This window comes from Salvelinus fontinalis, chromosome 34 (genome assembly GCF_029448725.1).
Source record: "Salvelinus fontinalis isolate EN_2023a chromosome 34, ASM2944872v1, whole genome shotgun sequence".
Lineage (NCBI taxonomy): Eukaryota > Metazoa > Chordata > Actinopteri > Salmoniformes > Salmonidae > Salvelinus > Salvelinus fontinalis.
This window is the reverse complement of record NC_074698.1, coordinates 250,698-278,529: the sequence shown is the minus strand read 5'-3', so window position 1 is coordinate 278,529 and position 27,832 is coordinate 250,698. Positions and strand designations below refer to the sequence as shown.

Genomic DNA, 27,832 nt, shown 5'->3' with positions numbered 1-27,832 from the left:
CCTCTGCCTCCCTCCGTCTGTTCCTCTGCCTCCCTCCGTCTGTTCCTCTGCCTCCCTCCGTCTGTCTCTCTCCCTCTCCCTCTACGTATTTCTCTTCCTCTTTCTCCCTCTCCCTCTCCATCTGTCTCTCTCCCTCTCCCTCTCCATCTCTCTCTCCCTCTCCCTCTCCCTCTCTGTATTCCTCTCCCTCTCCCTCTCTCTCTCTTCCTCTATATATTTATCTCCCTCTTTCTCCCTCTCCATCTGTCTCTCTCCCGCTCTGTATTTCTTTCCCTCTTTCTCCCTCTCTCTCTCCCTCTATGTATTTCTCTCCCTCTTTCTCCCCCTTTCTCCCTCTCCCTCTCTCCCTCTATGCATTTCTCTCCCTCTTTCTCCCTCTTCCTCTCTGTCTGTCTCTCTCCCTCTATGTATTTTTCTCCGTCTCCCTCTCTATCTCTCTTTCTCCCTCTCCCTCTCTGTCTGTCTCTCCCTCTTTGTCTCCCTCTCCCTCTCTGTCTGTCTCTCCCTCTTTGTCTCCCTCTCTCTCCCCCAGTGTCGGGGGAGCAGCTCCCTGTACCACAACTGGGGCCGCCCTGCATCCCAGACCCAGGCAATTTGGGGCCGGCGGTCCAGCTGGAACAGCCTGGGTCGCCCCTCCCGAGCCTTGGGACTGGGGGTAGGAGGAGGGGGTAGCCTGCGTTCCCGCAGCCCCCACGCCACCCACCCGGCCGAGCAGGAGTCCCTCCTCTCCCCCCCTCACCCTCCTCCGCACCTCACCCACCCTCCTCCCCTCCTGGCGCTAAACTTTGTCCCGCGGCGGGACCGCCGGGCGCTGTCCTTGGAGCTGCCGGAGCTCCTCCAGGTCCCGGGAACCCCCCTGGCGTCAATGCTACCTTGCCCCAGGAAGAAGAGCTTCTCCAGTGGGTTGGTTGGTGGAGGGGCTGGGGGGGAGCACCAGGACTGCAATGGGAAGGCCCCATCAGCCCAGCTCCAGCTTCAACTTCAGCTGCCGCCACATCCACATCCCCATCCACAGCTACTGACAGAGGTGTTCCCTCAGGTCAACACACGCAAGGACAGAGAGGACCTGGACGATGACATTGACTATGTGAGTTGGTGTTGGGGGTGAGGGGGAGGTCTGGGGGTGAGGGGGATGTGTGTGGATGAGGATGGGTGAGCGATTTGGTGAGGGGAAGGTGTCGGGGTGAGGATGGGTGAGGTGAGATGTGTTTGGATGAGGATAGGTGAGAGGTTGGGGGAGGTGTGGGGGTGAGGTTGGGTGAGAGGGTGGGTGAGGTGTGGGGAGGAGATTGGGTGAGGTGTGGTGTGGGGTGAGAGGGTGGGTGAGGTGTGGGGTGAGGTTGGGGGAGGTGTGGAGTGAGGTTGGGTGAGAGGGTGGGTGAGGTGCGGGGTGAGGTTGGGTGAGGGGGAGGTGTGGGGTGAGGTTGAGTTAGAGGGTGGGTGAGGGGGAGGTGTGGGGTGAGGCTGAGGTTGGGTGAGAGGGTGGGTGAGGTGTTGGGTGAGGTTGGGTGAGGGGGTGAGGTTGGGTGAGAGGGTGGGTGAGGTGTGGGGGTGAGGGTGGGTGAGGTGTGTGGGTGAGTTTGGGTGAGAGGGTGGGTGAGGTGTGGGGGTGAGGTTGGGTGAGAGGGTGCGTGAGGTGTGGGGTGAGGTTGAGTGAGAGGGTGGGTGGGTGAGGGGAGGTGTGGGGTGGGGTGAAGTTGGGTGAGAGGGTGGGTGAGAGGGTGGGTGAGGGGAGATGTGGGGTGAGGTTGGGTGAGAGGGTGGGTGAGGGGAGGTGTGGGGTGATGTTGGGTGAGAGGGTGGGTGAGGTGTGGGGTGAGGTTGAGTGAGAGGGTGGGTGGGTGGGTGAGGGGAGGTGTGGGGTGGGGTGAAGTTGGGTGAGAGGGTGGGTGAGGGTGGGTGAGGGGAGGTGTGGGGTGAGGTTAAGTGAGGTGTGGGGTGAGGGTGGGTGAGGGGAGTGGTGGGGTGAGGTTGGGTGAGAGGGTGGGTGAGGTGTGGGGTGAGTTTGAGTGAGAGGGTGGGTGAGGGGAGGTGTGGGGTGAGGTTAAGTGAGGTGTGGGGTGAGGTTTGGTGAGGTGTGGGGTGAGGTTGGGTGAGGGGAGGTGTGAGGTGAGGTTGGGTGAGAGGGTGGGTGAGGTGTGGGGTGAGGTTGGGTGAGAGGGTGGGTGAGGGGAGATGTGGGGTTGAGGTTGGGTGAGGTTGGGTGAGGGGGAGGTGTGGGGCGAGGTTGGGTGAGAGGGTGGGTGAGATGGTGGGTGAGGGGGAGAGTGGTGAGGAGGAGGGGAGGATCTGAATGATGAGATTAAAGAGTGACTTGGTTGTGATGATAAACAATGATCAAGTCCTATTCACTTTAAAAGCACCCTGGAACAGACACAGCACCAGTGATATCCTATGGTCTTGGTAAAGACAGATACTGTAGACAGGAGAGAAGGAACTGTTGTTGTACCAGTGTTATTCATGACCAGCAGCACAATGCAGCTAGTAGTAGAATAAACACACTGTGTACAGCAGTTTATAAAATAGATGTCCGGGAATACATTCCCCAGTAGATTCCCCGTTATGTCTCTCCCCTGGGATTCTATTGTTTCAACAGTGAACAATCCCATACATACAGGGCTGAACCAGGGCCAATCAATAATGCTATTTACACAAAACGACACGCTATTCCCTATGTAGTACACTACTCTGACCAGGGCATATGGTGCACTATATAGGGATTAGGGTTCCATTTGGGACCCAGTCACTGAGTAGAGCAGACAAATGGGGATGCTGGATATTATGCTTCTAGGTGTTGATAAAGCAAAGTGTCCTCTCTTGTAAACAATTAAGACAGAGGATTCATCTTTTCTCTTGGGAGGTGGAATAATCGGAATAATCTTATTGTATTATACAGTATAGCCGTTTCTCTTTGTCTAGAACCAGTGTGTGTGTGTGTGTGTGTACTGAATTCACTCACCAAACTGTGTGTGTGTGTATGTGCGTATGTGCATGCGTGCCTCCCTGCCTGCCTGCCTGCCTGCCTTCACACGTGCATGTGTTTGTATTCTGAGTGTGTATGTATTCTGAGTGTGTGTGTATTCTGACTGTGTATGTATTCTGAGTGTGTGTGTATTCTGACTGTGTATGTATTCTGACGTTGTGTGTGTATTCTGACTGTGTATGTATTCTGAGTGTGTGTGTATTCTGACGTTGTGTGTGTGTGTGTGTGTGCTGTGTCCCTCCTCCAGAGTCTGTGTTTCCGTATCCAGAAGATGATGGAGGTGTACAGGCCAGAGTGGTGTGAGACCAGAGAGGACTGGTCTGTCTTCCTCTTCTCTCCTCAGAACAGGTCTGTCTGTCTGTCAATCCCTGTTTTCACTCATTCACTCTTTCATTTCATTTCCTGCTCAGCACTAACACCCCTGATACAGCAATTCAAGGCTTTAGTGTTCCGTAAATAAATTGTTGAATCCGATGCACTTGTGCTAGGCTAGAACGAAAGCCTGCACAGCCTGTGGATCCCCACTCCCCAAGAGAAGAATTGCCGAGCACCACCTTATCAGAATACCTGCCTCATTAGAGTATGGATCCCTGTCCCTGAGGTAGCAAAAGGAGGCTTCCCATAGTGATCCTCTATCAGTTGGTCCACAATAACTCCACCTCAGGGCTCAGAGATAGAGCTCAGGCTGGAAGGCATTGCAACAGTGTTCTGTTAGCTGTGGAGGTACACTGTATATACAAACATCTGTGGACACCTCTTCAAATGAGTGCATTTGGGCTGTTTCAGCCACACTAGGCTGACAGGTGTATAAAATCAAGCACACGGCCATGCAATCTCCATAGACAAACATTGGCAGTAGAATGGTCCGTACTGAATAGCTCAGTGACTTTCAACGTGGCACCGTCATAGGATGCCACCTTTCCAACAAGTCTGTTTATCACATTTTTGCCCTGCTAGAGCTGCCCTGGTTAAGTGCTGTTATTGTGAAGTGGAAACATCAAGGAGCAACAACGGCTCAGCATTGAAGACGTAGGCCACACAAGCTCACAGAACGGGACCAACGAGTGCTGAAGCGCGTAAAATCGTATGTCCTCATTTGCAACACTGCCTCTGGAAGCAACGTCAGCACAATAACTGTTTGTCGGGAGCTTCCATGACCGAGCAGCCGTACACAAGCCTAAGATCACCATGCCTAATGATAAGCGTTGGCTGGAGTGGTGTAAAGCTTGCCGCAATTGGACTCTGGAGCAGTGGAAATGCGTTCTCTGGAGTGATGAATCATGCTTCACCATCTGGCAGTCCGACGGACGAATCTGGGTTTGGCGGATGACAGGAGAACGCTACCTACCCCAATGCAAAGTGCCAACTGTAAAGTTTGGTGGAGAAGGAATAATGGTCTGGGGCTGTTTTTCATGGTTCAGGCTAGACCCTTTAACGCTACAGCATGCAATGACATTCTAGATGATTCTGTGTTTCCAACTTTGTGGCAACAGTTTTGGGAAGGCCATTTCCTGTTTCAGCATGACAATGCCCCATTGCACAAAGCGAGGTCCATACAGAAATGGTTTGTTGAGATCGATGTGGAAGAACTTGACTGGCCTGCACATAGCCCTGACCTCAACCACATCTAACACCTTTGGGATGAATTGGAACGCCGAATGCAAGTCAGGCCTAATCGCCCAACATCAGTGCCAGACCTCACTACTGCTCTTGTGGCTGAATGGAAGCAAGTCCTTACAGCAATGTTCCCAGAAGAGTGGAGGCTGTTATTACAGCAAAGGGGGGACCAATTCCATATTAGTGCCCATGATTTCGACAAGCAGGTTCCACATACTTTTGGTCATGTGGTATATTTGTTATTGTCACTGTGTAGTAGGAGCTGGTAAGATTTAATTACAGGTGTTTTGTAATCTCTTTCTATCGGTATCTCTGTTTCTCTCTGTGTTGATCTCTCTGTGTTGATCTCTCTGTGTTGATCTCTCTGTGTTGATCTCCCTGTGTTGCTCTCACTGTTTTGCTTTCTCTCTCTGTCTCTCTGTGAGTCTCTCGCTCTCTGTCTCTGTCTCTCTGTGTGTGTGTGTGTGTCTCTCTCTCTCTGTGTGTCTCTCTCTATTGTAGTGGTGTCTCTATGGAGCATGGTGCCTTTAAAATGCCAGTTAATGGGAATTGCTTTGAAAGGAAATGAAATAATCAGAGAGAATGGGGCTATTCACTGACTGAATGATGAGCAACCCCCAGATCTATGTCAATGAGGCACAATAATGGGTTTTAATCAGTAGCGATGTTACAGAACACATGTTTTTAAATTGTTTATCTTTTTCCCTCTTGCTCTCTTTCTCTTCCTTTCTGTCTCCCAATACCACTCCCTCTCTCTCCACTATCTCCCTCCCTCCCTCCCCACCTGCCTCCCTCCCTCTCTCAGGTTCAGGCGGGTATGCCAGTCCATCATAGCCTACAAGATGTTTGACTATGTGGTGCTAGCGTTCATCTTCTCCAACTGCATCACCGTGGCTCTGGAGAGACCCAAGATCATGCAGGGCAGCCTGGTCAGGATCAAAGTTCACCACTAGGTTTCAACCATAGAAATATAATGAGTGGTGTCAAGTCAATGATCTTCTATTTCCATCATCTCTCTCTCTCTCTCTCTCTCTCTCCCTCTATCTCTCTCTATATATAGGAAAGAGTCTTCCTAACCATCTCCAACTACGTCTTCACAGCCATCTTTGTAGCAGAGATGACGCTCAAGGTATAGTGCTGCGCTTAATGTGTGTATGTGACTATTCTTGTGTACAAGAATATTAAACAGTTGTTGTTTTTTACCAACTCAGGAAATGTTCATAGTCCCACAGGGTCAAATTCTATTTCTAGGGGGTTTAGGGTTACGGTAGAATTAGTGTTAGGGTTAGGGTTAGAATTAGGTTCAGGGTTAGGAGCTAGGGTTAGTTTTACTGTTAGGGTTAGGTTTTGTGGTTAAGGTTAGATTTAATGTTAAGGTTAGGAAAATAGGATATTGAATGGGACTGAATTGTGTGTCCCCACAAGGTTATTTATACAAGTGTGTGTGTGTGTGTGTGTGTGTGTGTGTGTGTGTGTGTGTGTGTGTGTGTGTGTGTGTGTGTGTGTGTGTGTGTGTGTGTGTGTGTGTGTGTGTGTGTGTGTGTGTGTGTGTGTGTGTGTGTGTGTGTGTGTGTGTGTGAGGATGCTTCTTGGTGTCCTTACTAGTCTTCTCCTGCCTTGGCTCTAATGATCTCTCAATCTCTTTCTTTATTTTCTCATAGCGTCTCTATTTAGTGTCTGAATCTCTCTCTGTCTTTTCTCTTGGTGTGTCTATCTCTTTCTGTCTTTTCTCTTATTGTCTCTTTCTGTCTTTTCTCTTAGTGTCTCTATTTCTCTCTGTCTTTTCTCTTGGTGTCTCTATCTCTCTCTGTCTTTTCTCTTAGTGTGTCTATCGCTCTCTGTCTTTTCTCTTTGTGTCTCTATCTCTCTCTGTCTTTTCTCTTAGTGTCTCTATCTCTCTCTGTCTTTTCTCTTAGTGTCTCTATCTCTCTCTGTCTTTTCTCTTAGTTTCTCTATCTCTCTCTGTCTTTTCTCTGGGTGTCTCTATCTCTCTCTGTCTTTTCTCTTAGTGTGTCTTTTCTCTTAGTGTCTCTATCTCTCTCTGTCTTTTCTCTTGGTGTCTCTATCTCTCTCTGTCTTTTCTCTTAGTGTCTCTATCTCTCTGTCTTTTCTCTTAGTTTCTCTATCTCTCTCTGTCTTTTCTCTTAGTGTCTCTATCTCTCTCTGTCTTTTCTCTTGGTGTCTCTATCTCTCTGTCTTTTCTCTTGGTGTCTCTATCTCTCTCTGTCTTTTCTCTTGGTGTCTCTATCTCTCTCTGTCTTTTCTCTTAGTGTCTCTATCTCTTTCTGTCTTTTCTCTATCTATACATCTCTCTATATACAGTCACACCACAAATTATTGGCACCCTTGATAAAGATGAGCAAAAAAAACTGTATAAAATAAATAATACAAATACCGATCTACTCTATATTGTATATTGTATGCTAAAAAAATATATTATTTTATACTAATACAATTGCTCAGAGGATTCTTAACTATTCTTCAAAAAAATGATTTTAATGAATCTTAGTTTAAGGGAATGTATGTTGTCCTGTCATGGCTTCCTTTTACACTGAGGTAACAGGCATGTAAAATCCATTTATCATCCATAAATATATACATACTGTACCTCAACCACTCCAAGATCCCTGCACATTGAGTATGGTACCGACACTGACCTGTATTTCTATTGTATTTATTAAGGATCCACATTTGCTGTTGCCAGGGAAGCAGCTCCTCTTCCTGGAGTCCAGCAACATTAAAGCAGTTATATACAATTTAAAATATTACATGACATTACATTTCATAACGCTTTACACAACACATAAAGTGTGTTCCCTCAGGCCACTACTCTACTATCACATATCTACAATACAAAATACAAGTGTACGTGTGTCAGTGTGTGTGTGTGTCTCTTCACCGTCCCCGCTGTTCCATAAGGTGTATTTTTATCTGTTTTTTAAATCTGATTCTCCTGCTTGCATCAGTTACGTGATGTGGAATAGAGTTCCTTATAGTCATGGCTCTATGTAGTACTCTATGTCTCCCATAGTCTGTTCTGGACTTGGGGATTGTGAAGAGACCTCTGATGGCATGTCTTGTGGGGTATACATGGGTGTCCAAGCTGTGTGCCAGTAGTTTAAACAGACACCTCGGTGCACTCAGCATGTCAACACTTCTTACAAAAACAAGTAGTGATGAAGTCAATCTCTCCTCCCCTTTAAGCCATGAGAGATTTACATGCATATTAATGTTATCTCTCCGTGTACATTGAAGGGCCAGCCGTGCTGCCCTGTTCTGAAACAATTGTAATTTTCCTTAGTCTCTCTGTGTGGCACCTGACCACACGACTGAACAATAGTCCAGATGTGACACCTGACCACACGACTGAACAGTAGTCCAGATGTGACACCTGACCACACGACTGAACAGTAGTCCAGATGTGACACCTGACCACGCGACTGAACAGTAGTCCAGATGTGACACCTGACCACACGACTAAACAATAGTCCAGATGTGACACCTGACCACACGACTGAACAGTAGTCCAGATGTGACACCTGACCACACGACTGAACAGTAGTCCAGATGTGACACCTGACCACACGACTGAACAGTAGTCCAGATGTGACACCTGACCACACGACTGAACAGTAGTCCAGATGTGACACCTGACCACACGACTGAACAGTAGGCCAGATGTGACACCTGACCACACGACTGAACAGTAGGCCAGATGTGACACCTGACCACACGACTGAACAGTAGTCCAGATGTGACACCTGACCACACGACTGAACAGTAGTCCAGATGTGACACCTGACCACACGACTGAACAGTAGTCCAGATGCGACACCTGACCACACGACTGAACAGTAGTCCAGATGCGACACCTGACCACACGACTGAACAGTAGTCCAGATGCGACACCTGACCACACGACTGAACAGTAGTCCAGATGCGACACCTGACCACACGACTGAACAGTAGTCCAGATGTGACACCTGACCACACGACTGAACAGTAGTCCAGATGTGACACCTGACCACACGACTGAACAGTAGTCCAGATGTGACACCTGACCACACGACTGAACAGTAGTCCAGATGTGACACCTGACCACACGACTGAACAGTAGTCCAGATGTGACACCTGACCACACGACTGAACAGTAGTCCAGATGTGACACCTGACCACACGACTGAACAGTAGGCCAGATGTGACACCTGACCACACGACTGAACAGTAGGCCAGATGTGACACCTGACCACACGACTGAACAGTAGGCCAGATGTGACACCTGACCACACGACTGAACAGTAGCACAGATGTGACACCTGACCACACGACTGAACAGTAGGCCAGATGTGACAAAACTAGGGCCTGTAGGACCTGCCTTGTTGATAGTGTTGTTAAGAAGGTAGAAACTAGGGCCTGTAGGACCTGCCTTGTTGATAGTGTTGTTAAGAAGGTAGAAACTGGGGCCTGTAGGACCTGCCTTGTTGATAGTATTGTTAAGAAGGTAGAAACTAGGGCCTGTAGGACCTGCCTTGTTGATAGTGTTGTTAAGAAGGTAGAAACTAGGGCCTGTAGGACCTGCCTTGTTGATAGTGTTGTTAAGCAGGTAGAAACTAGGGCCTATAGGACCTGCCTTGTTGATAGTGTTGTTAAGAACCTCTAACAAGTCACAAACCCGGATCCGGGATCTCCCCCATCAAAAAAGCTGACTAGCATAGCCTAGCCTAAAGCCACAGGGATATCATATAATAAAATGTTCATGAAATCACAAGTCCAAGACACCAAATGAAAGATACACATCTTGTGAATCCAGCCATCATTTCTGATTTTTAAAATGTTTTACAGGGAAGACACAATATGTATTTCTATTAGCTAACCACCATAGCAAAAGACACAACTTTTTTTTCCCACCATTTTTTTCCTGCATAGGTAGCTATCACAAATTCGACCAAATAAAGATATAAATAGTCACTAACCAAGAAACAACTTCATCAGATGACAGTCTGATAACATATTTATTGTATAGCATGTTTTGTTAGAAAAATTTGCATATTTCAGGTATAAATCATAGTTTTACATTGCAGCCACCATCACAACTCTCACCAAAGCAACTAGAATAACTACAGAGACCAACGTGAATTACCTAAATACTCATAATAAAACATTTATGAAAAATACACAGCGTACAGCAAATGAAAGACAAAGATCTTGTGAATCCAGACAATATTTCAGATTCTTTAAGTGTTTTACAGCGAAAACACAATTTAGCATTATATTAGCTTACTACAATAGCCAACCACACAGCAGCATTGATTCATGCACGTTAGCGATAGCGAATAAACCAGCAAAAGATATGAATTGTTTCACTAATCTTCTCAAAACTTCATCAGATGACAGTCTTATAACATATTTATTGTATGGCATATGTTTTGTTCGAAAAATGTGCATATTTCAGGTATAAATCATAGTTTTACATTGCAGCCACCATCATAACTCTCACCAAAGCAACTAGAATAACTACAGAGAGCAACGTGAATTACCTAAATACTCATCATAAAACATTTATGAAAAATACACAGCGTACAGCAAATGAAAGACAAATATCTTGTGAATCCAGACAATATTTCTGATTCTTTAAGTGTTTTACAGCGAAAACACAATTTAGCCTTATATTAGCTTACTACAATAGCCAACCACACAGCAGCATTGATTCATGCACGTTAGCGATAGCGAATAAACCAGCAAAAGATATTAATTTTTTCACTAACCTTCTCAAAACTTCATCAGATGACAGTCCTATAACATCATATTACACAATACATATATTGTTTGTTCGAAAATGTGCATATTTAGCGGCACAAATCGTGGTTATACAATGAGAATAGTAGCCAAGCTGCCAACAAAATGTCGGGAGAAACCTTGGGAGAGGCTAATCTAATCAATAACTAATCATAAACTTGACTAAAAAATACAGGTTGGACAGCAAATGAAAGATACATTAGTTCTTAATGCAACCGCTGTGTTAGATTTTTAAAATGAACGTTACTACGACATACAGCGTGCGCTAAAGCGAGACCGCACCGAAATTAATGGCCGAATAATAGTTTTACATTTTTCAACAGAACAACGAATTAACATCATAAATAGTTCTTACTTTTTGATGAGCTTCCATCAGAATCTTGTGCAAGTGGTCCTTTGTCCAGAATCATCGTTGCTCGGTTGTAGATTGCCGTCTTCAACTTAGGAATTAGCAGCAAACATTAGCTATGTGGCCCAGACGTGCCCAACTCTTCATAACGCAGCACAAAGAAATATCAGAAAATCGCAATATACTGATATAAACTGATATAAATCGGTTTAAAATAACTACATTATGATGTCTTTAACACCTATATCGAATAAAATCAAAGCCGGATATATCTAAGGCCTATAACGAGAGCTTTTCAGAATGCCATCCTGAGGTCCTCCTTTGCGCCATGACGAACGTTGAAAAGAGTGCACCCCCGGTTCCATGAGCCTTTATATGGCCTCAGATCTGCCTAGCAACATCATTCCAATTCTCACTGCTTACTGACATCTAGGGGAAATCGTATGCAGTGCATGTCGACTCATATATCACATGCAATTTAATAAACTGACCCTGGAACAGAGCATCGATTTCAGATTTCTCACTTCCTGACAGGAAGTTAGCTGCAACTTGAGTTCTGTTTTACTCACAGATATAATTCAAACGGTTTTAGAAACTAGAGAGTGTTTTCTATCCAATAGTAATAATAATATGCATATTGTACGAGCAAGAATTGAGTACGAGGCAGTTTAATTTGGGAACTAATTTTTTCAAAGTCGAAATGGCGCCCCCCTATTGACAAGAAGTTTTAAGAAGGCAGAGAAGCGCTTTATTATGGACAGACTTCTCCCCATCTTAGCTACTGTTGTATCAACATGTTTTGACCATGACAGTTTACAATCCAGGGTTACTCCAAGCAGTTTAGTTACCTCAACTTGCACAATTTCTACATGATTTATTACAAACTTTAGTTGAGGGTTAGGGTTTAGTGAATGATTTGTTCCACATACAATGTGTTTAGTTTTTGTAATATTTAGGTCTAGCTTATTCCTTGCCACCCTAAAACGTGTTGCAGAATTAAAAATTACAATGCTTGTCTTGCATAATTTGATGAGTTATACTTGGATGTGTCAGTGTTTGTTGCTGGCATGTCATGACTAAATCTTGCCAGTGAAAAAATCATTAAAGCAGTTGGCAATATCAGTGGGTTTTGTGATGAATGAGCCATCAGATTCAATGAATGATGGAGCTGAGTTTGCCTTTTTGCTCTGTGTACAGTGCATTCAGAAAGTATTCAGACCCCTTGACTTTTTCCACATGTTGTAACTTTAAAGCATATTTAAAAAATAAATTAAGTCGTTTTTTCCCTCATCAGGCTACACACAACACCCCATAATGACAAAGCAAAAACAGGTATTTAGACATTTTGAATTAGGACATTTACATAAGTATTCAGACCCTTTACTCAGTACTTTGTTGAAGCACCTTTGGCAGCGATTACAGCCTCAAGTCTTCTTGGGTATGACGCTACAAGCTTGGCACACCTGTATTTGGGGAGTTTCTCCCATTCTTCTCTGCAGATCCTCTCAAGCTCTGTCAGGTTGGAAGGGGAGAGTTGCTGCACAGCTATTTTTAGGTCTCTCCAGAAATCGGGTTCAAGTCCAGGCTCTGGCTGGGCCACTCAAGGACATTCAGAGACTTGTCCTGAAGCCACTTCTGCGTATCCTTGGCTGTGTGCTTAGGGTTGTTGGAAGGTGAACCTTTGCACCAGTCTGAGGTCCTGGGCGCTCTGGAGCAGGTTTTCATCAATAATCTCTCTGTACTTTGCTCCGTTCATCTTTCCCTCGATCCTGACTAGTTTCCCTGTCCCTGCCGCTGAAAAACATCCCCACAGCATGATGCTGCCCCCACCATGCTTCACCGTAGGGATGGTGTTAGGTTTCCTCCAGATGTGACGCTTGGCATTCAGGCAAAAGAGTTTCATCTTGGTTTCATCAGATCAGAGAATCTTGTTTCTCATGGTCTGAGTCCTTTGGGTGCTTTTTGGCAAACTTCAAACGGGCTGTCATGTGCCTTTTGCTGAGCAGTGGCTTCCGTTTGGCCACTCTACCGTAAAGGCCTGATTGGTGGAGTGCTGTAGAGATGGTTGTCCTTCTGGAAGGTTCTCCCATCTCCACAGAGGAAATCTGGAGCTCTGTCAGAGTGACCATCGGTTTCTTGGTCACCTCCCTGATCAATGCCCTTCTCCCTCGATAGCTCAGTTTGGCGGGGCAGCCAGCTCTAGGAAGAGTCTTGGTGGTTCCAAACTTCTTCCATTTAAAAATGATGGAGGCCACTCTGTTCTTGGGGACCTTCAATGCTGCAGACATTTTTTAGTACCCTTCCCCAGATCTGTGCCTCGAAGCAATCCTGTCTCGGAGCTCTACAGACAATTCCTTTGACCTCATGGCTTAGTTTTTGCTCTGACATGCACTGTCAACTGTGGGACCTTATATAGACAGGTGTGTGCCTTTCCAAATCATGTCCAATCAATTGAATTTACCACAAGTGGACTCCAATCAAGTTGTAGAAACATCTCAAGGATAATCAATGGAAACATGATGCACCTGAGCTCAATTTCGAGTCTCATATCAAAGGTTCTGAATACTTATTTAAATAAGGTATTTCTGTTTTTTTTATTTTGTCTAAAAACCTGTTTTTGCTTTTTCATTATGGAGTATTGTGTGTAGATTGATGAGGGGGGGGGGGGGGGGGTGATTTAACCCATTTTAGAATAAAGCTGTAAAGTAACAAAATGTGGAAAAAGTCAAGGGGTCTGAATTCTTTCCGAATGCACGGTATACTTGCATCCTGGTATTTCTTTATCTTTACCTCGTATCTCTTTTTTTTGTATTACTTTATTACTGCACTGTTGGGAAAGAGCTTGCCAGTAAGAATGTCACTGTACTGCTTTTCACCTGTGGTATCCTGTGCACGTTGTGAAAAAAAGTGTAAACTTGAATCACCATGGGGAAAGGCAAAGAAGTTACATTTGGAAAGAGACAAGTGGTTGTTGACTTTCATAAATCAGGCAACGGTACAAAAAACAACTAAAGAGAAATTATAAACTGGCTGGTTTGAGCCCTGAATGCTGATTGGCTGAAAGACGTGGTATGAGACGTTATAGCGTGGGTATGACAAAACATTTATTTTTCCGGCTGTTGGTAACCAGTTTATAATAGCAATAATGCACCTTTAGGGGTTTGTGGTATATGGCCAATATGCCACGGCTATGGGCTTTATCCAGGCACTCCGCGTTGCGTCATGCTTAAGAACAGCCCTTCGCCGTGGTATATTGGCCATATAACACAAACCCCTTGTGCATTATTGCTTAAATATACCACTTACTACTATTAGGACAACAATTAAGAAGTTTAAAACCACTGGAACAGTGGAAACTTGCCTGGTAGAGGCCCAAGTGTATCTTTTCCCCACGCACATTGAGGAAGACGGTTCATAAGACAAAATGAATGTCCAAGGGCCACAGTTAGAGAATTACAGAACTTGTTCACGTTTTGGGGTCACCAAGTCTCCAAAATGTACAATTAGACATCACCTCCAAGCCAATAGGCTGTTTGGAAGTGTTGCCATGAAAAAGCCTTGATTGAGAACAACCAAGGAATGTGAACGCCTGGAGTTTTTTAAATGGCATTGGCACTTGGATTGAAACCAGGTGCTATGCCAGATGAGATGAAAATAGAGCTCTTTGGCTCTGTCACACCAGTGGTGGGTTTGGCCCCGAAGGAAGGATGCATATGAGTTTCATTCTAAAACGCTATATATCCATTTTCAGAAATGTTGGTAAAAAAAAATTTTTTAAGAACTTACTAAAGAGATTGTGTTTTTTTCTCCATCTAATCATTGCATGGGGTTGTTAAATGACAGACATGTATTTGTTTGAAACCTATCACCATATGCTTTCATTTCAGAGAGACAAACAGTCATATTTTGTTGCAAAATTAGATATATCCATCTCACTCGCAGAGAAAAAAGTAGCACTGCAAGGTTTTACACAGTCAAATGTGACAAATAGTGTCATTTTTTTGTAAATAACTGCACAAATGATACGTTTGTGACATCAAATTAATCAACACAGTAATATGAGATCTGGGCCCTGGTCAAAAGTAGCACACTATATAGGGAATAGGGTGACATTTGGAATGAGGCCTATTTCTAACCAAACACTACAGCATGAGGCTATATTTATGATGTGTTGAATTTATATGTTAAATATACAGGATAAGAACATTCCATTCCTGCTAAACAATGGATCTATAGAGTTTCACAACAAAACCAGTTGTAATACACATCTAAAATCTATGAATTTAAAATCTGAGGACAGTAATATTTTATACACACGTGAAAAATGTGTGGATTTATAGCGTTTTGGAAATAAACTCTTCATATGCAGAAAATAACCTCATACCTACTGTAAAATATGGTGGTGGATCTTTGATGTTAAGGGGCTATTTTGCTTCCTCTGGTCCTGGGGCCCTTGTTAAGGTCATCTAGGACATTTTTGCCACAAAATCTGTTTGCCGCTGCCAGGAAGCTGAAACTTGGCCGTAAGGGGATCTTCCAGAAAGATAATGACCCCAAGCACACATCAAAATCCACAATGAAATGGCTAACTGACCACAAAATCAACATTTTGCAATGGCAAGCTCAGTCTCCGGACTTGAACCTCATAGAAAACCTGTGGTTTGAATTAAAGAGGGCAGTCCATGAGTGCAGACCGAAGAATATCAAGGATCTGGAAAGAAGATTCTGTATGGAAGAATGGTCTAAGATCCCTCCCGATGTGTTCTCCAAGTGCCGTTATCCTCGCAAGGGGAGGGTGCACAAAGCACTGAAAACAGTGCTGCCAATAATTTTGACACCTATCTTTGGGAGATTTTTTTTATTACAGTACTTGTTAAGCTAAATGTTTTTCTCTGAGCTATTAATATAAAATTAAATCATTTTCAATGAAGATTCACAGAATATAGCTCAGCATTTGTATTACTTTATACAGTATTTTTTGCTCATCTTTATTTATTTTGTATTTATTTCACCTTTATTTAACCAGGTAAGCTAGTTGAGAACAAGTTCTCATTTACAACTGCGACCTGGCCAAGATAAAGCAAAGCAGTGCGACACAAACAACAACACAGAGTTACACATGGAATAAACAAGCGTACAGTCAATAACACAATAGAAAAAAACGTATATATACAGTGTGTGCAAATTTAGTAAGATTAGGGAGGTACGGCAATAAATAGGCCAAAGTGGCGAAATAATTACAATTTAGCAAATAAACACTGGAGTGATAGATGTGCAGACGATGAATGTGCATGTAGAGATACTGGGATGCAAAGGAGCAAAAATAAATAACAGTATGGGGATGAGGTAGTTGGATGGGCTATCAACGGTGCCAAGATTTTTTTAATCCTCTCTCTCTCTCCCTCGCTCGCTCCCTCCCTCCCTCCCTCCCTCCTTCAATCTCTCCTTCTTTTCTCCCTGGAAGTCTCTCCATTGCACTCAAGACAAGCAATTAAGCAATGACATTAATTTGCCGTCAATCTTTCAGTTGCCGTCAATCTCTTTCACCCGTCTCTCTATTCCTCCCTTTATCTCTCTCTCCTTTCCTCTCTCTCTCTCATTCTTTTCCACACTCTCTCTCCTCCCCTCTCTCTCCCTCTATTCCTCCATTCTGTTCTCTGCGGAGGGTTCTGGCACAAGAGGGGGCATCAATTATGCAAACGAATCAATTATTGACCAATCTACCAGAGGAGCAACGGCCTTGTCAGGCCCCTGGCTGAGTGGAACACACCACCTCATGTCTCTGTCTCCCTTCTTCTGCTTTTAGGCCTGATCACATTACCCCCTGTTTGTCAATTAGTCAGTCAGTCAGCCTCTCACTAGGCCATTCATATAGGCTTACTCTAGATAGCCTGTAGTAAAGAATATATATATGTATTGTCACATACACCAGATAGGTGCAGTGAAATGTGTTGTTCTATAGCGTCAGCCATAGTAGTACGGCACCCCTGGAGAAAATTGGGGTTAAGTGCCTTCCTCAAGGGTACATCAAATGATTTTTAATCTTGTCGGCTTGGATATCTGAACCAGCGACCTTTCAGTTACTGGCCTAATGCTCTTACCACTAGTCTACCTGCCACCCTACAGTATACACACTCTGGGCTTCTGTCAGTATAGGCTGTATAAGCACGTCTGTCTCTCCCCAGGCCATGGTTATAGGCTTAGATACAATGTATTCAGACTCACTGGGCTCTTGTCAGTATAGGCAGTATGGAGTATAATCATTAGTCTCTGTCTCTGTTTCCCCTGGCCACAGCTATAGGCTTAGATATAACAATCACCCTAATACACTGTACTGTACACACTGGGCTCTTGTCAGTATAGGCAGTATATACATTATTGTCATGAGTTATTTTGACCTCAGTATATACCATGGGCTAGATAGTAGGATATAGTATACACACGCCTGTCACCTTTTACACATCAGGGGATCACTCTTGCTATAACTAGCAATGAAAATGGATTCCTGATTTGAATAATATTACTACACAGATCAGACACGTAACGTTCGCTAGCTAGCTAACAATACGCTTTAATTTGCAATGAATAGGACTTTCTGACTAAATTAGAAATGTATAATATCTGAAGACGTAGCTAGACTCTTACCTGTATACATGGATGAACGCTTCACGGCAGACTGGAACCATTTAACTCTGTTTTGTTTGCAGCTACATCTTGTTTGGTCAGTGTTGTGTCAAGTCACTCCGGATCACAGTGACCATGGCGTGTGCAGAATGTAGCCCATCACTTGTTCCAACGGATCTGTCGATAGCGCCTGCTAAATTCAGGGGATCAATGCTGTTGAGAAAGTAGCAAAACTTTTGTCGTTCTCGATGGCTAACGTTTTATCTTTCAAACACGGCGCTGTAAAAAGGACTGTCAACACATACTCACGTTATAGACAGAAACATGCTACATGGCAGACCAATCCAAACTCATCCCCCAGCATGTCCAGCCCATCCATTATCTCAGCCAATCATGGCTAACGAAAAGATTGCTGCCTTTTTCTTTGGATAAACCAACTAGGCTCATAATTTAATGATTTATATTTACGGATGGAATATAAGTTTGTTATTAAGGCACATTATATTTCACATATTCCAGAAGGTATTTCTGCCCCAAAAAACATTTTGATAAAATATAAATGTTAACATTCAAATGCCTCTCCGATGAAGTAGTGACACCTAGTTTCCTGAAACAAGTCACGTATTTGTATTTATTTTTTTATTGTATGTAAATGGGGACAGTAGGTTAAAAACCTAGTTGTCACATCCCGATGTCCACTGCAGATGACATATATTAACAACCTCTTATTTAATGTGAAAAAAAATATTACACTGCTCTGAAAACTCACCAAACTATTCCTGAGATATTTACCTATTAGAAACAACTTGAATATCAAACTCACAAAAATGATGCTAATTGTGATGGTAGCCATTTTGAGGAACCATAAATAAAACAGTATCAAAGTGACACTCCCACACATGATGTCATGGAAAAGCCCAGAATGTCCTCTCAAAGGTACAACAGGACCTAACACAGTGGCATGTATGGCCTTAGAGATGCGGCCCAGAAACCAATGTCCATTCGAGAGGACCAAATGAACTGCTGGTTCTCAGGAGGATAGGCAGTACAGTCATTAGGCTTAAAGTCGAGGGCTAGGCAGTAGGATCATTATATTAGATGATCATTATGGTCATACAGTACCGTATATACGCAGCAGTCTTTTCTACTCTCGTACTAAGTGATCATTTGGCTTCAATGCCAGTCAGTCAGAGCCTATAATGATAATAATAATAATCATGGTAATAATATGCATTGGATTTCTGCTCTGTTGCTTAATTTAAATATTTAAATCATGGGCCTTTTTTATCCGATGTCCTCGTAATCACTCATTCACATTGCTGCCTTGCAATCTCCTGAAGCCACTGCCCCTGAATGTACACACACATCCAAAATGTACCACTCAATCTAACTATACCAATATGCCACTGCTTGGCATCCATGATACATAGTTGTGGGTTTGTAACAGGAATCACAGAAGAAAGTTATGGGGACCTGGATGATGATGTTCCACCAACTCTGTACAACCCAAAGGCAAGGGTTTCATTAGTCCAACTGTGTCAGAGAGCCTACTGTGTCTACCTGCAGTTTGAACTGTACCACTCTGTCAGATGCCCTGTTCACTCTGTTTGTTTGTGTGTGATGGATACTTCCTTGTGCTAGTAGCTAGTGTGAGTGTGTGTGTGTGTGTGTATAAATAGCTCCCTGTGTCATCAGCAGCCAGTGTGACTGTGACAATTAATGTCAGTGTCTGCCAGCGGGCTCTAGCTAGTACGAGCAGGTGTGTGTGTGAACAGGTGTGGATGTGTGTGTCACAGAGATGTTGCCCATTTCATGATCCAGTGATCCAGGTGTGTGTGTGTGTGTGTGTGTGTGTGTGTGTGTGTGTGTGTGTGTGTGTGTGTGTGTGTGTGTGTGTGTGTGTGTGTGTGTGTGTGTGTGTGTGTGTGTGTGTGTGTGTGTGTGTGTGTGTGTGTGTGTGTGTGTGTGTGTGTGTGTGCTTTTTATGTGTGTGTGTGTCTGTGCATGCACATGTGTGTGTGTGTGTGTGTGTATAGTTATCCTCGAGGCAGTTCTATAGTGTGTGTGAGTCACTTTCTGTCACACGTCTCGTTAGTGTCTATAGATTTCAACACAAAGACTCCTGTGACCTGCAGCTGCTGACGACTCCCTCCTTTTCTCTCCACCTCTCTCTCTCTCTCTCTGTGTCTCTCTCCACCTCTCTCTCTCTCTGTGTCTCTCTCTCTCTCTGTGTCTCTCTCCCTCTCTCTCTCTCTCTCTCTGTGTCTCTCTCCCTCTCTCTCTCTCTCTCTCTCTCTCTGTGTCTCTCTCCCTCTCTCTCTCTCTCTCTCTCTGTGTCTCTCTCCCTCTCTACCTCCCTCTGTTTCTCTTCTCTGTATCTCTCATTATCTCCATTTCTCATGCACCATGTAACCGTGTCTGAGACCTCTAGTCAATCTGGGACCAGTCTCCTAACCTGAGATATGTGTGAAGGGGAACTCATGAACTTTAGCACAACTCTCCCATTGACATGATGCATGACTCTTGCTCTCTTATGCAACAAAAGTAATTCTGTAATTGTACCAACTTTATTCAATGTAATTCTGGCATTTTCAATTCTTCCTATACTATGGGATTGTATATAGGTCACCGGGTGTACCTGTTGATAACATACCTCACTCCCCCTCCTGCCCCTCTCTACCCCCCTCCCTATAGGTGGTGTCTATGGGACTGTATATAGGTCACCGGGTGTATCTGTTGATAACATACCTCTCACAACCTCTCCCTCCTGCCCCTCTCTACCCCCCTCCCTATAGGTGGTGTCTATGGGCCTGTATATAGGTCACCGGGTGTATCTGTTGATAACATACCTCTCACAACCTCCCCCTTCTGCCCCTCTCTACCCCCCTCCCTATAGGTGGTGTCTATGGGCCTGTATATAGGTCACCGGGTGTATCTGTTGATAACATACCTCTCACAACCTCCCCCTCCTGCCCCTCTCTACCCCCCTCCCTATAGGTGGTGTCTATGGGCCTGTATATAGGTCACCGGTTGTATCTGTTGATAACATACCTCTCACAACCTCCCCCTCCTGCCCCTCTCTACCCTCCTCCCTATAGGTGGTGTCTATGGGCCTGTATATAGGGGAACAGGCATATCTGAAAAGCAGCTGGAACGTGTTGGACGGCTTCCTGGTCTTTGTGTCGTTGATTGACATTGTGGTGTCAATGGCGGGCGGGGCTAAGATTCTGGGGGTACTGAGGGTTCTCCGATTGCTCCGCACACTGCGCCCCCTCAGGTAGGTAGGACATACTACAGACACACTGCACCCCCTCAGGTAGGTAGGACATACTACAGACACACTGCACCCCCTCAGGTAGGGAGGACATACTACAGACACACTACATCCCCTCAGGTAGGTAGGACATACTACAGACACACTGCATCCCCTCAGGTAGGTAGGACATACTACAGACACACTGCATCCCCTCAGGTAGGTAGGACATACTACAGACACACTACATCCCCTCAGGTAGGTAGGACATACTACAGACACACTACATCCCCTCAGGTAGGTAGGACATACTACAGACACACTGCACCCCCTCAGGTAGGGAGGACATACTACAGACACACTGCATCCCCTCAGGTAGGTAGGACATACTACAGACACACTGCACCCCCTCAGGTAGGGAGGACATACTACAGACACACTGCATCCCCTCAGGTAGGTAGGACATACTACAGACACACTTCACCCCTTCAGGTAGGTAGGACATACTACAGATACACTGCACCCCCTCAGGTAGGGAGGACATACTACAGACACACTGCACCCCCTCAGGTAGGTAGGACATACTACAGACACACTGCATCCCCTCAGGTAGGTAGGACATACTACAGACACACTGCACCCCCTCAGGTAGGGAGGACATACTACAGACACACTGCACCCCCTCAGGTAGGGAGGACATACTACAGACACACTTCACCCCCTCAGGTAGGTAGGACATACTACAGACACACTGCACCCCCTCAGGTAGGGAGGACATACTACAGACACACTTCATCCCCTCAGGTAGGTAGGACATACTACAGACACACTGCACCCCCTCAGGTAGGTAGGACACACTACAGACACACTGCACCCCCTCAGGTAGGGAGGACATACTACAGACACACTTCACCCCCTCAGGTAGGTAGGACATACTACAGACACACTGCACCCCCTCAGGTAGGGAGGACATACTACAGACACACTTCACCCCCTCAGGTAGGTAGGACATACTACAGACACACTGCACCCCTTCAGGTAGGGAGGACATACTACAGACACACTGCACCCCCTCAGGTAGGGAGGACATACTACAGACACACTGCACCCCCTCAGGTAGGGAGGGCATACTACAGACACACTGCACCCCCTCAGGTAGGGAGGACATACTACAGACACACTGCACCTCTTCAGGTAGGGAGGGCATACTACAGACACACTGCACCCCCTCAGGTAGGGAGGACATACTACAGACACACTGCACCCCCTCAGGTAGGTAGGACATACTACAGACACACTTCACCCCCTCAGGTAGGGAGGACATACTACAGACACACTGCACCTCTTCAGGTAAGGAGGACATACTACAGACACACTGCATCCCCTCAGGTAGGTAGGACATACTACAGACACACTGCACCCCCTCAGGTAGGGAGGGCATACTACAGACACACTTCACCCCCTCAGGTAGGGAGGACATACTACAGACACACTGCACCCCCTCAGGTAGGGAGGGCATACAACAGAAGCACTGCATCCCCTCAGGTAGGTAGGACATACTACAGACACACTGCACCCCCTCAGTTAAGGAGGACATACTACAGACACAGGACATACTACAGACACACTGCACCCCCTCAGGTAGGTAGGACATACTACAGACACACTGAACCCCTTCAGGTATGTAGGACACACTACAGACACACTGCACCCCCTCAGGTAGGTAGGACACACTACAGACACACTTCACCCCCTCAGGTAAGGAGGACATACTACAGACACACTGCACCCCCTCAGGTAGGTAGGACATACTACAGACACACTGCACCCCCTCAGGTAGGTAGGACATACTACAGACACACTTCACCCCCTCAGGTAGGGAGGACATACTACAGACACACTGCATCCCCTCAGGTAGGTAGGACACACTACAGACACACTGCACCCCCTCAGGTAGGGAGGACATACTACAGACACACTTCACCCCCTCAGGTAGGTAGGTCACACTACAGACACACTGCACCCCCTCAGGTAGGTAGGACACACTACAGACACACTTCACCCCCTCAGGTAGGTAGGACACACTACAGACACACTTCACCCCCTCAGGTAGGTAGGACACACTACAGACACACTTCACCCCCTCAGGTAGGTAGGACACACTACAGACACACTTCACCCCCTCAGGTAGGTAGGACATACTACAGACACACTGCACCCCCTCAGGGAGGGAGAACATACTACAGACACACTGCATCCCCTCAGGTAGGTAGGACACACTACAGACACACTGCACCCCCTCAGGTAGGTAGGACATACTACAGATACACTGCACCCCCTCAGGTAGGGAGGACATACTACAGACACACTGCACCCCCTCAGGTAGGTAGGACATACTACAGACACACTGCACCCCCTCAGGTAAGGAGGACATACTACAGACACACTGCACCCCCTCAGGTAGGTAGGACACACAACAGACACACTTCACCCCCTCAGGTAGGTAGGACACACTACAGACACACTTCACCCCCTCAGGTAGGTAGGACACACTACAGACACACTTCACCCCCTCAGGTAGGTAGGACATACTACAGATACACTGCACCCCCTCAGGTAGGGAGGACATACTACAGACACACTGCACCCCCTCAGGTAGGTAGGACATACTACAGACACACTGCACCCCCTCAGGTAGGTAGGACATACTACAGACACACTGCACCCCCTCAGGTAGGTAGGACACACTACAGACACACTTCACCCCCTCAGGTAGGTAGGACACACTACAGACACACTGCACCCCCTCAGGTAGGTAGGACACACTACAGACACACTGCACCCCCTCAGGTAGGGAGGACATACTACAGACACACTTCACCCCCTCAGGTAGGTAGGACATACTACAGACACACTGCACCCCCTCAGGTAGGGAGGACATACTACAGACACACTTCACCCCCTCAGGTAGGTAGGACATACTACAGACACACTGCACCCCCTCAGGTAGGTAGGACATACTACAGACACACTGCACCCCCTCAGGTAGGTAGGACATACTACAGACACACTGCACCCCCTCAGGTAGGTAGGACATACTACAGACACACTGCACCCCCTCAGGTAGGTAGGACATACTACAGACACACTGCACCCCCTCAGGTAGGTAGGACATACTACAGACACACTGCACCCCCTCAGGTAGGTAGGACATACTACAGACACACTGCACCCCCTCAGGTAGGTAGGACATACTACAGACACACTGCATCCCCTCAGGTAGGTAGGACATACTACAGACACACTGCACCCCCTCAGGTAGGTAGGACATACTACAGACACACTGCACCCCCTCAGGTAAGGAGGACATACTACAGACACACTGCACCCCCTCAGGTAGGTAGGACATACTACAGACACACTGCACCCCCTCAGGTAGGTAGGACATACTACAGACACACTGCACCCCCTCAGGTAGGTAGGACATACTACAGACACACTGCACCCCCTCAGGTAGGTAGGACATACTACAGACACACTGCATCCCCTCAGGTAGGGAGGACATACTACAGATACACTGCACCCCCTCAGGTAGGGAGGACATACTACAGACACACTGCACCCCCTCAGGTAGGTAGGACATACTACAGACACACTGCATCCCCTCAGGGAGGGAGGACATACTACAGACACACTGCACCCCCTCATGTAGGTAGGACATACTACAGACACACTGCATCCCCTCAGGTAGGGAGGACATACTACAGACACACTGCACCCCCTCAGGTAGGTAGGACATACTACAGACACACTTCACCCCCTCAGGTAGGTAGGACACACTACAGACACACTTCACCCCCTCAGGTAGGTAGGACATACTACAGATACACTGCACCCCCTCAGGTAGGGAGGACATACTACAGACACACTGCACCCCCTCAGGTAGGTAGGACATACTACAGACACACTGCACCCCCTCAGGTAAGGAGGACATACTACAGACACACTGCACCCCCTCAGGTAGGTAGGACATACTACAGACACACTGCACCCCCTCAGGTAGGTAGGACATACTACAGACACACTGCACCCCCTCAGGTAGGTAGGACATACTACAGACACACTGCACCCCCTCAGGTAGGGAGGACATACTACAGACACACTGCACCCCCTCAGGTAGGGAGGACATACTACAGACACACTGCACCCCCTCAGGTAGGGAGGACATACTACAGACACACTGCACCCCCTCAGGTAGGTAGGACATACTACAGACACACTGCACCCCCTCAGGTAAGGAGGACATACTACAGACACACTGCACCCCCTCAGGTAGGTAGGACAGGGCTCTCCCTCTCTCTACTTCTCTCCCTCTCTCTCTCTACCTCTCTTTCTCTCTCGCTCGTGCTCTCCCTCTCTCTACTTCTCTCCCTCTCTCTCTCTACCTCTCTTTCTCTCTCGCTCGTGCTCTCCCTCTCTCTACTTCTCTCCCTCTCTCTCTCTACCTCTCTTTCTCTCTCGCTCGTGCTCTCCCTCTCTCTACTTCTCTCCCTCTCTCTCTCTACCTCTCTTTCTCTCTCGCTCGTGCTCTCCCTCTCTCTACTTCTCTCCCTCTCTCTCTCTACCTCTCTTTCTCTCTCGCTCGTGCTCTCCCTCTCTCTACTTCTCTCCCTCTCTCTCTCTACCTCTCTTTCTCTCTCGCTCGTGCTCTCCCTCTCTCTACTTCTCTCCCTCTCTCTTTCTACCTCTCTTTCTCTCTCGCTCGTGCTCTCCCTCTCTCTACTTCTCTCCCTCTCTCTCTCTACCTCTCTTTCTCTCTCGCTCGTGCTCTCCCTCTCTCTACTTCTCTCCCTCTCTCTCTCTACCTCTCTTTCTCTCTCGCTCGTGCTCTCCCTCTCTCTAATCCTCCATCTCTCTACTTCTCTCCCTCTCTCTCTCTACCTCTCTTTCTCTCTCGCTCGTGCTCTCCCTCTCTCTAATCCTCCATCTCTCTACTTCTCTCCCTCTCTCTCTCTACCTCTCTTTCTCTCTCGCTCGTGCTCTTCCCTCTCTCTACTTCTCTCCCTCTCTCTCTCTACCTCTCTTTCTCTCTCGCTCGTGCTCTCCCTCTCTCTAATCCTCCATCTCTCTACTTCTCTCCCTCTCTCTCTCTACCTCTCTTTCTCTCTCGCTCGTGCTCTCCCTCTCTCTAATCCTCCATCTCTCTACTTCTCTCCCTCTCTCTCTCTACCTCTCTTTCTCTCTCGCTCGTGCTCTCCCTCTCTCTAATCCTCCCTCTCTCTACTTCTCTCCCTCTCTCTCTCTACCTCTCTTTCTCTCTCGCTCGTGCTCTCCCTCTCTCTAATCCTCCCTCTCTCTACTTCTCTCCCTCTCTCTCTCTACCTCTCTTTCTCTCTCGCTCGTGCTCTCCCTCTCTCTAATCCTCCATCTCTCTACTTCTCTCCCTCTCTCTCTCTACCTCTCTTTCTCTCTCGCTCGTGCTCTCCCTCTCTCTACTTCTCTCCCTCTCTCTCTCTACCTCTCTTTCTCTCTCGCTCGTGCTCTCCCTCTCTCTAATCTTCCCTCTCTCTACTTCTCTCCCTCTCTCTCTCTACCTCTCTTTCTCTCTCGCTCGTGCTCTCCCTCTCTCTAATCCTCCATCTCTCTACTTCTCTCCCTCTCTCTCTCTACCTCTCTTTCTCTCTCGCTCGTGCTCTCCCTCTCTCTACTTCTCTCCCTCTCTCTCTCTACCTCTCTTTCTCTCTCGCTCGTGCTCTCCCTCTCTCTAATCCTCCCTCTCTCTACTTCTCTCCCTCTCTCTCTCTACCTCTCTTTCTCTCTCGCTCGTGCTCTCCCTCTCTCTAATCCTCCATCTCTCTACTTCTCTCCCTCTCTCTCTCTACCTCTCTTTCTCTCTCGCTCGTGCTCTCCCTCTCTCTAATCCTCCATCTCTCTACTTCTCTCCCTCTCTCTCTCTACCTCTCTTTTTCTCTCGCTCGTGCTCTCCCTCTCTCTACTTCTCTCCCTCTCTCTCTCTACCTCTCTTTCTCTCTCGCTCGTGCTCTCCCTCTCTCTAATCTTCCCTCTCTCTACTTCTCTCCCTCTCTCTCTCTACCTCTCTTTTTCTCTCGCTCGTGCTCTCCCTCTCTCTAATCCTCCATCTCTCTACTTCTCTCCCTCTCTCTCTCTACCTCTCTTTCTCTCTCGCTCGTGCTCTCCCTCTCTCTACTTCTCTCCCTCTCTCTCTCTACCTCTCTTTCTCTCTCGCTCGTGCTCTCCCTCTCTCTAATCCTCCATCTCTCTACTTCTCTCCCTCTCTCTCTCTACCTCTCTTTCTCTCTCGCTCGTGCTCTCCCTCTCTCTACTTCTCTCCCTCTCTCTCTCTACCTCTCTTTCTCTCTCGCTCGTGCTCTCCCTCTCTCTACTTCTCTCCCTCTCTCTCTCTACCTCTCTTTCTCTCTCGCTCGTGCTCTCCCTCTCTCTACTTCTCTCCCTCTCTCTCTCTACCTCTCTTTCTCTCTCGCTCGTGCTCTCCCTCTCTCTACTTCTCTCCCTCTCTCTCTCTACCTCTCTTTCTCTCTCGCTCGTGCTCTCCCTCTCTCTACTTCTCTCCCTCTCTCTCTCTACCTCTCTTTCTCTCTCGCTCGTGCTCTCCCTCTCTCTACTTCTCTCCCTCTCTCTCTCTACCTCTCTTTCTCTCTCGCTCGTGCTCTCCCTCTCTCTACTTCTCTCCCTCTCTCTCTCTACCTCTCTTTCTCTCTCGCTCGTGCTCGCCCTCTCTCTACTTCTCTCCCTCTCTCTCTCTACCTCTCTTTCTCTCTCGCTCGTGCTCTCCCTCTCTCTACTTCTCTCCCTCTCTCTTTCTACCTCTCTTTCTCTCTCGCTCGTGCTCTCCCTCTCTCTACTTCTCTCCCTCTCTCTCTCTACCTCTCTTTCTCTCTCGCTCGTGCTCTCCCTCTCTCTACTTCTCTCCCTCTCTCTCTCTACCTCTCTTTCTCTCTCGCTCGTGCTCTCCCTCTCTCTAATCCTCCATCTCTCTACTTCTCTCCCTCTCTCTCTCTACCTCTCTTTCTCTCTCGCTCGTGCTCTCCCTCTCTCTAATCCTCCATCTCTCTACTTCTCTCCCTCTCTCTCTCTACCTCTCTTTCTCTCTCGCTCGTGCTCTTCCCTCTCTCTACTGCTCTCCCTCTCTCTCTCTACCTCTCTTTCTCTCTCGCTCGTGCTCTCCCTC

The 27,832-nt window shown here is 46.8% G+C and overlaps 1 protein-coding gene across 1 annotated transcript in view; it reads left to right on the top strand.

The window, feature by feature from the left end:
- LOC129832809 (voltage-dependent T-type calcium channel subunit alpha-1I-like) overlaps positions 1-27,832 on the top strand; it is a 288,049-nt gene that overhangs the window by 217,330 nt on the left and 42,887 nt on the right. The window contains exons 17-21 of the mRNA XM_055896813.1: positions 533-1,087; positions 3,231-3,331; positions 5,406-5,529; positions 5,661-5,729; positions 20,468-20,646. Of these exons, the coding sequence (XP_055752788.1) occupies positions 533-1,087; positions 3,231-3,331; positions 5,406-5,529; positions 5,661-5,729; positions 20,468-20,646 (1,028 nt within the window). The remainder of the gene's footprint in view (positions 1-532; positions 1,088-3,230; positions 3,332-5,405; positions 5,530-5,660; positions 5,730-20,467; positions 20,647-27,832) is intronic.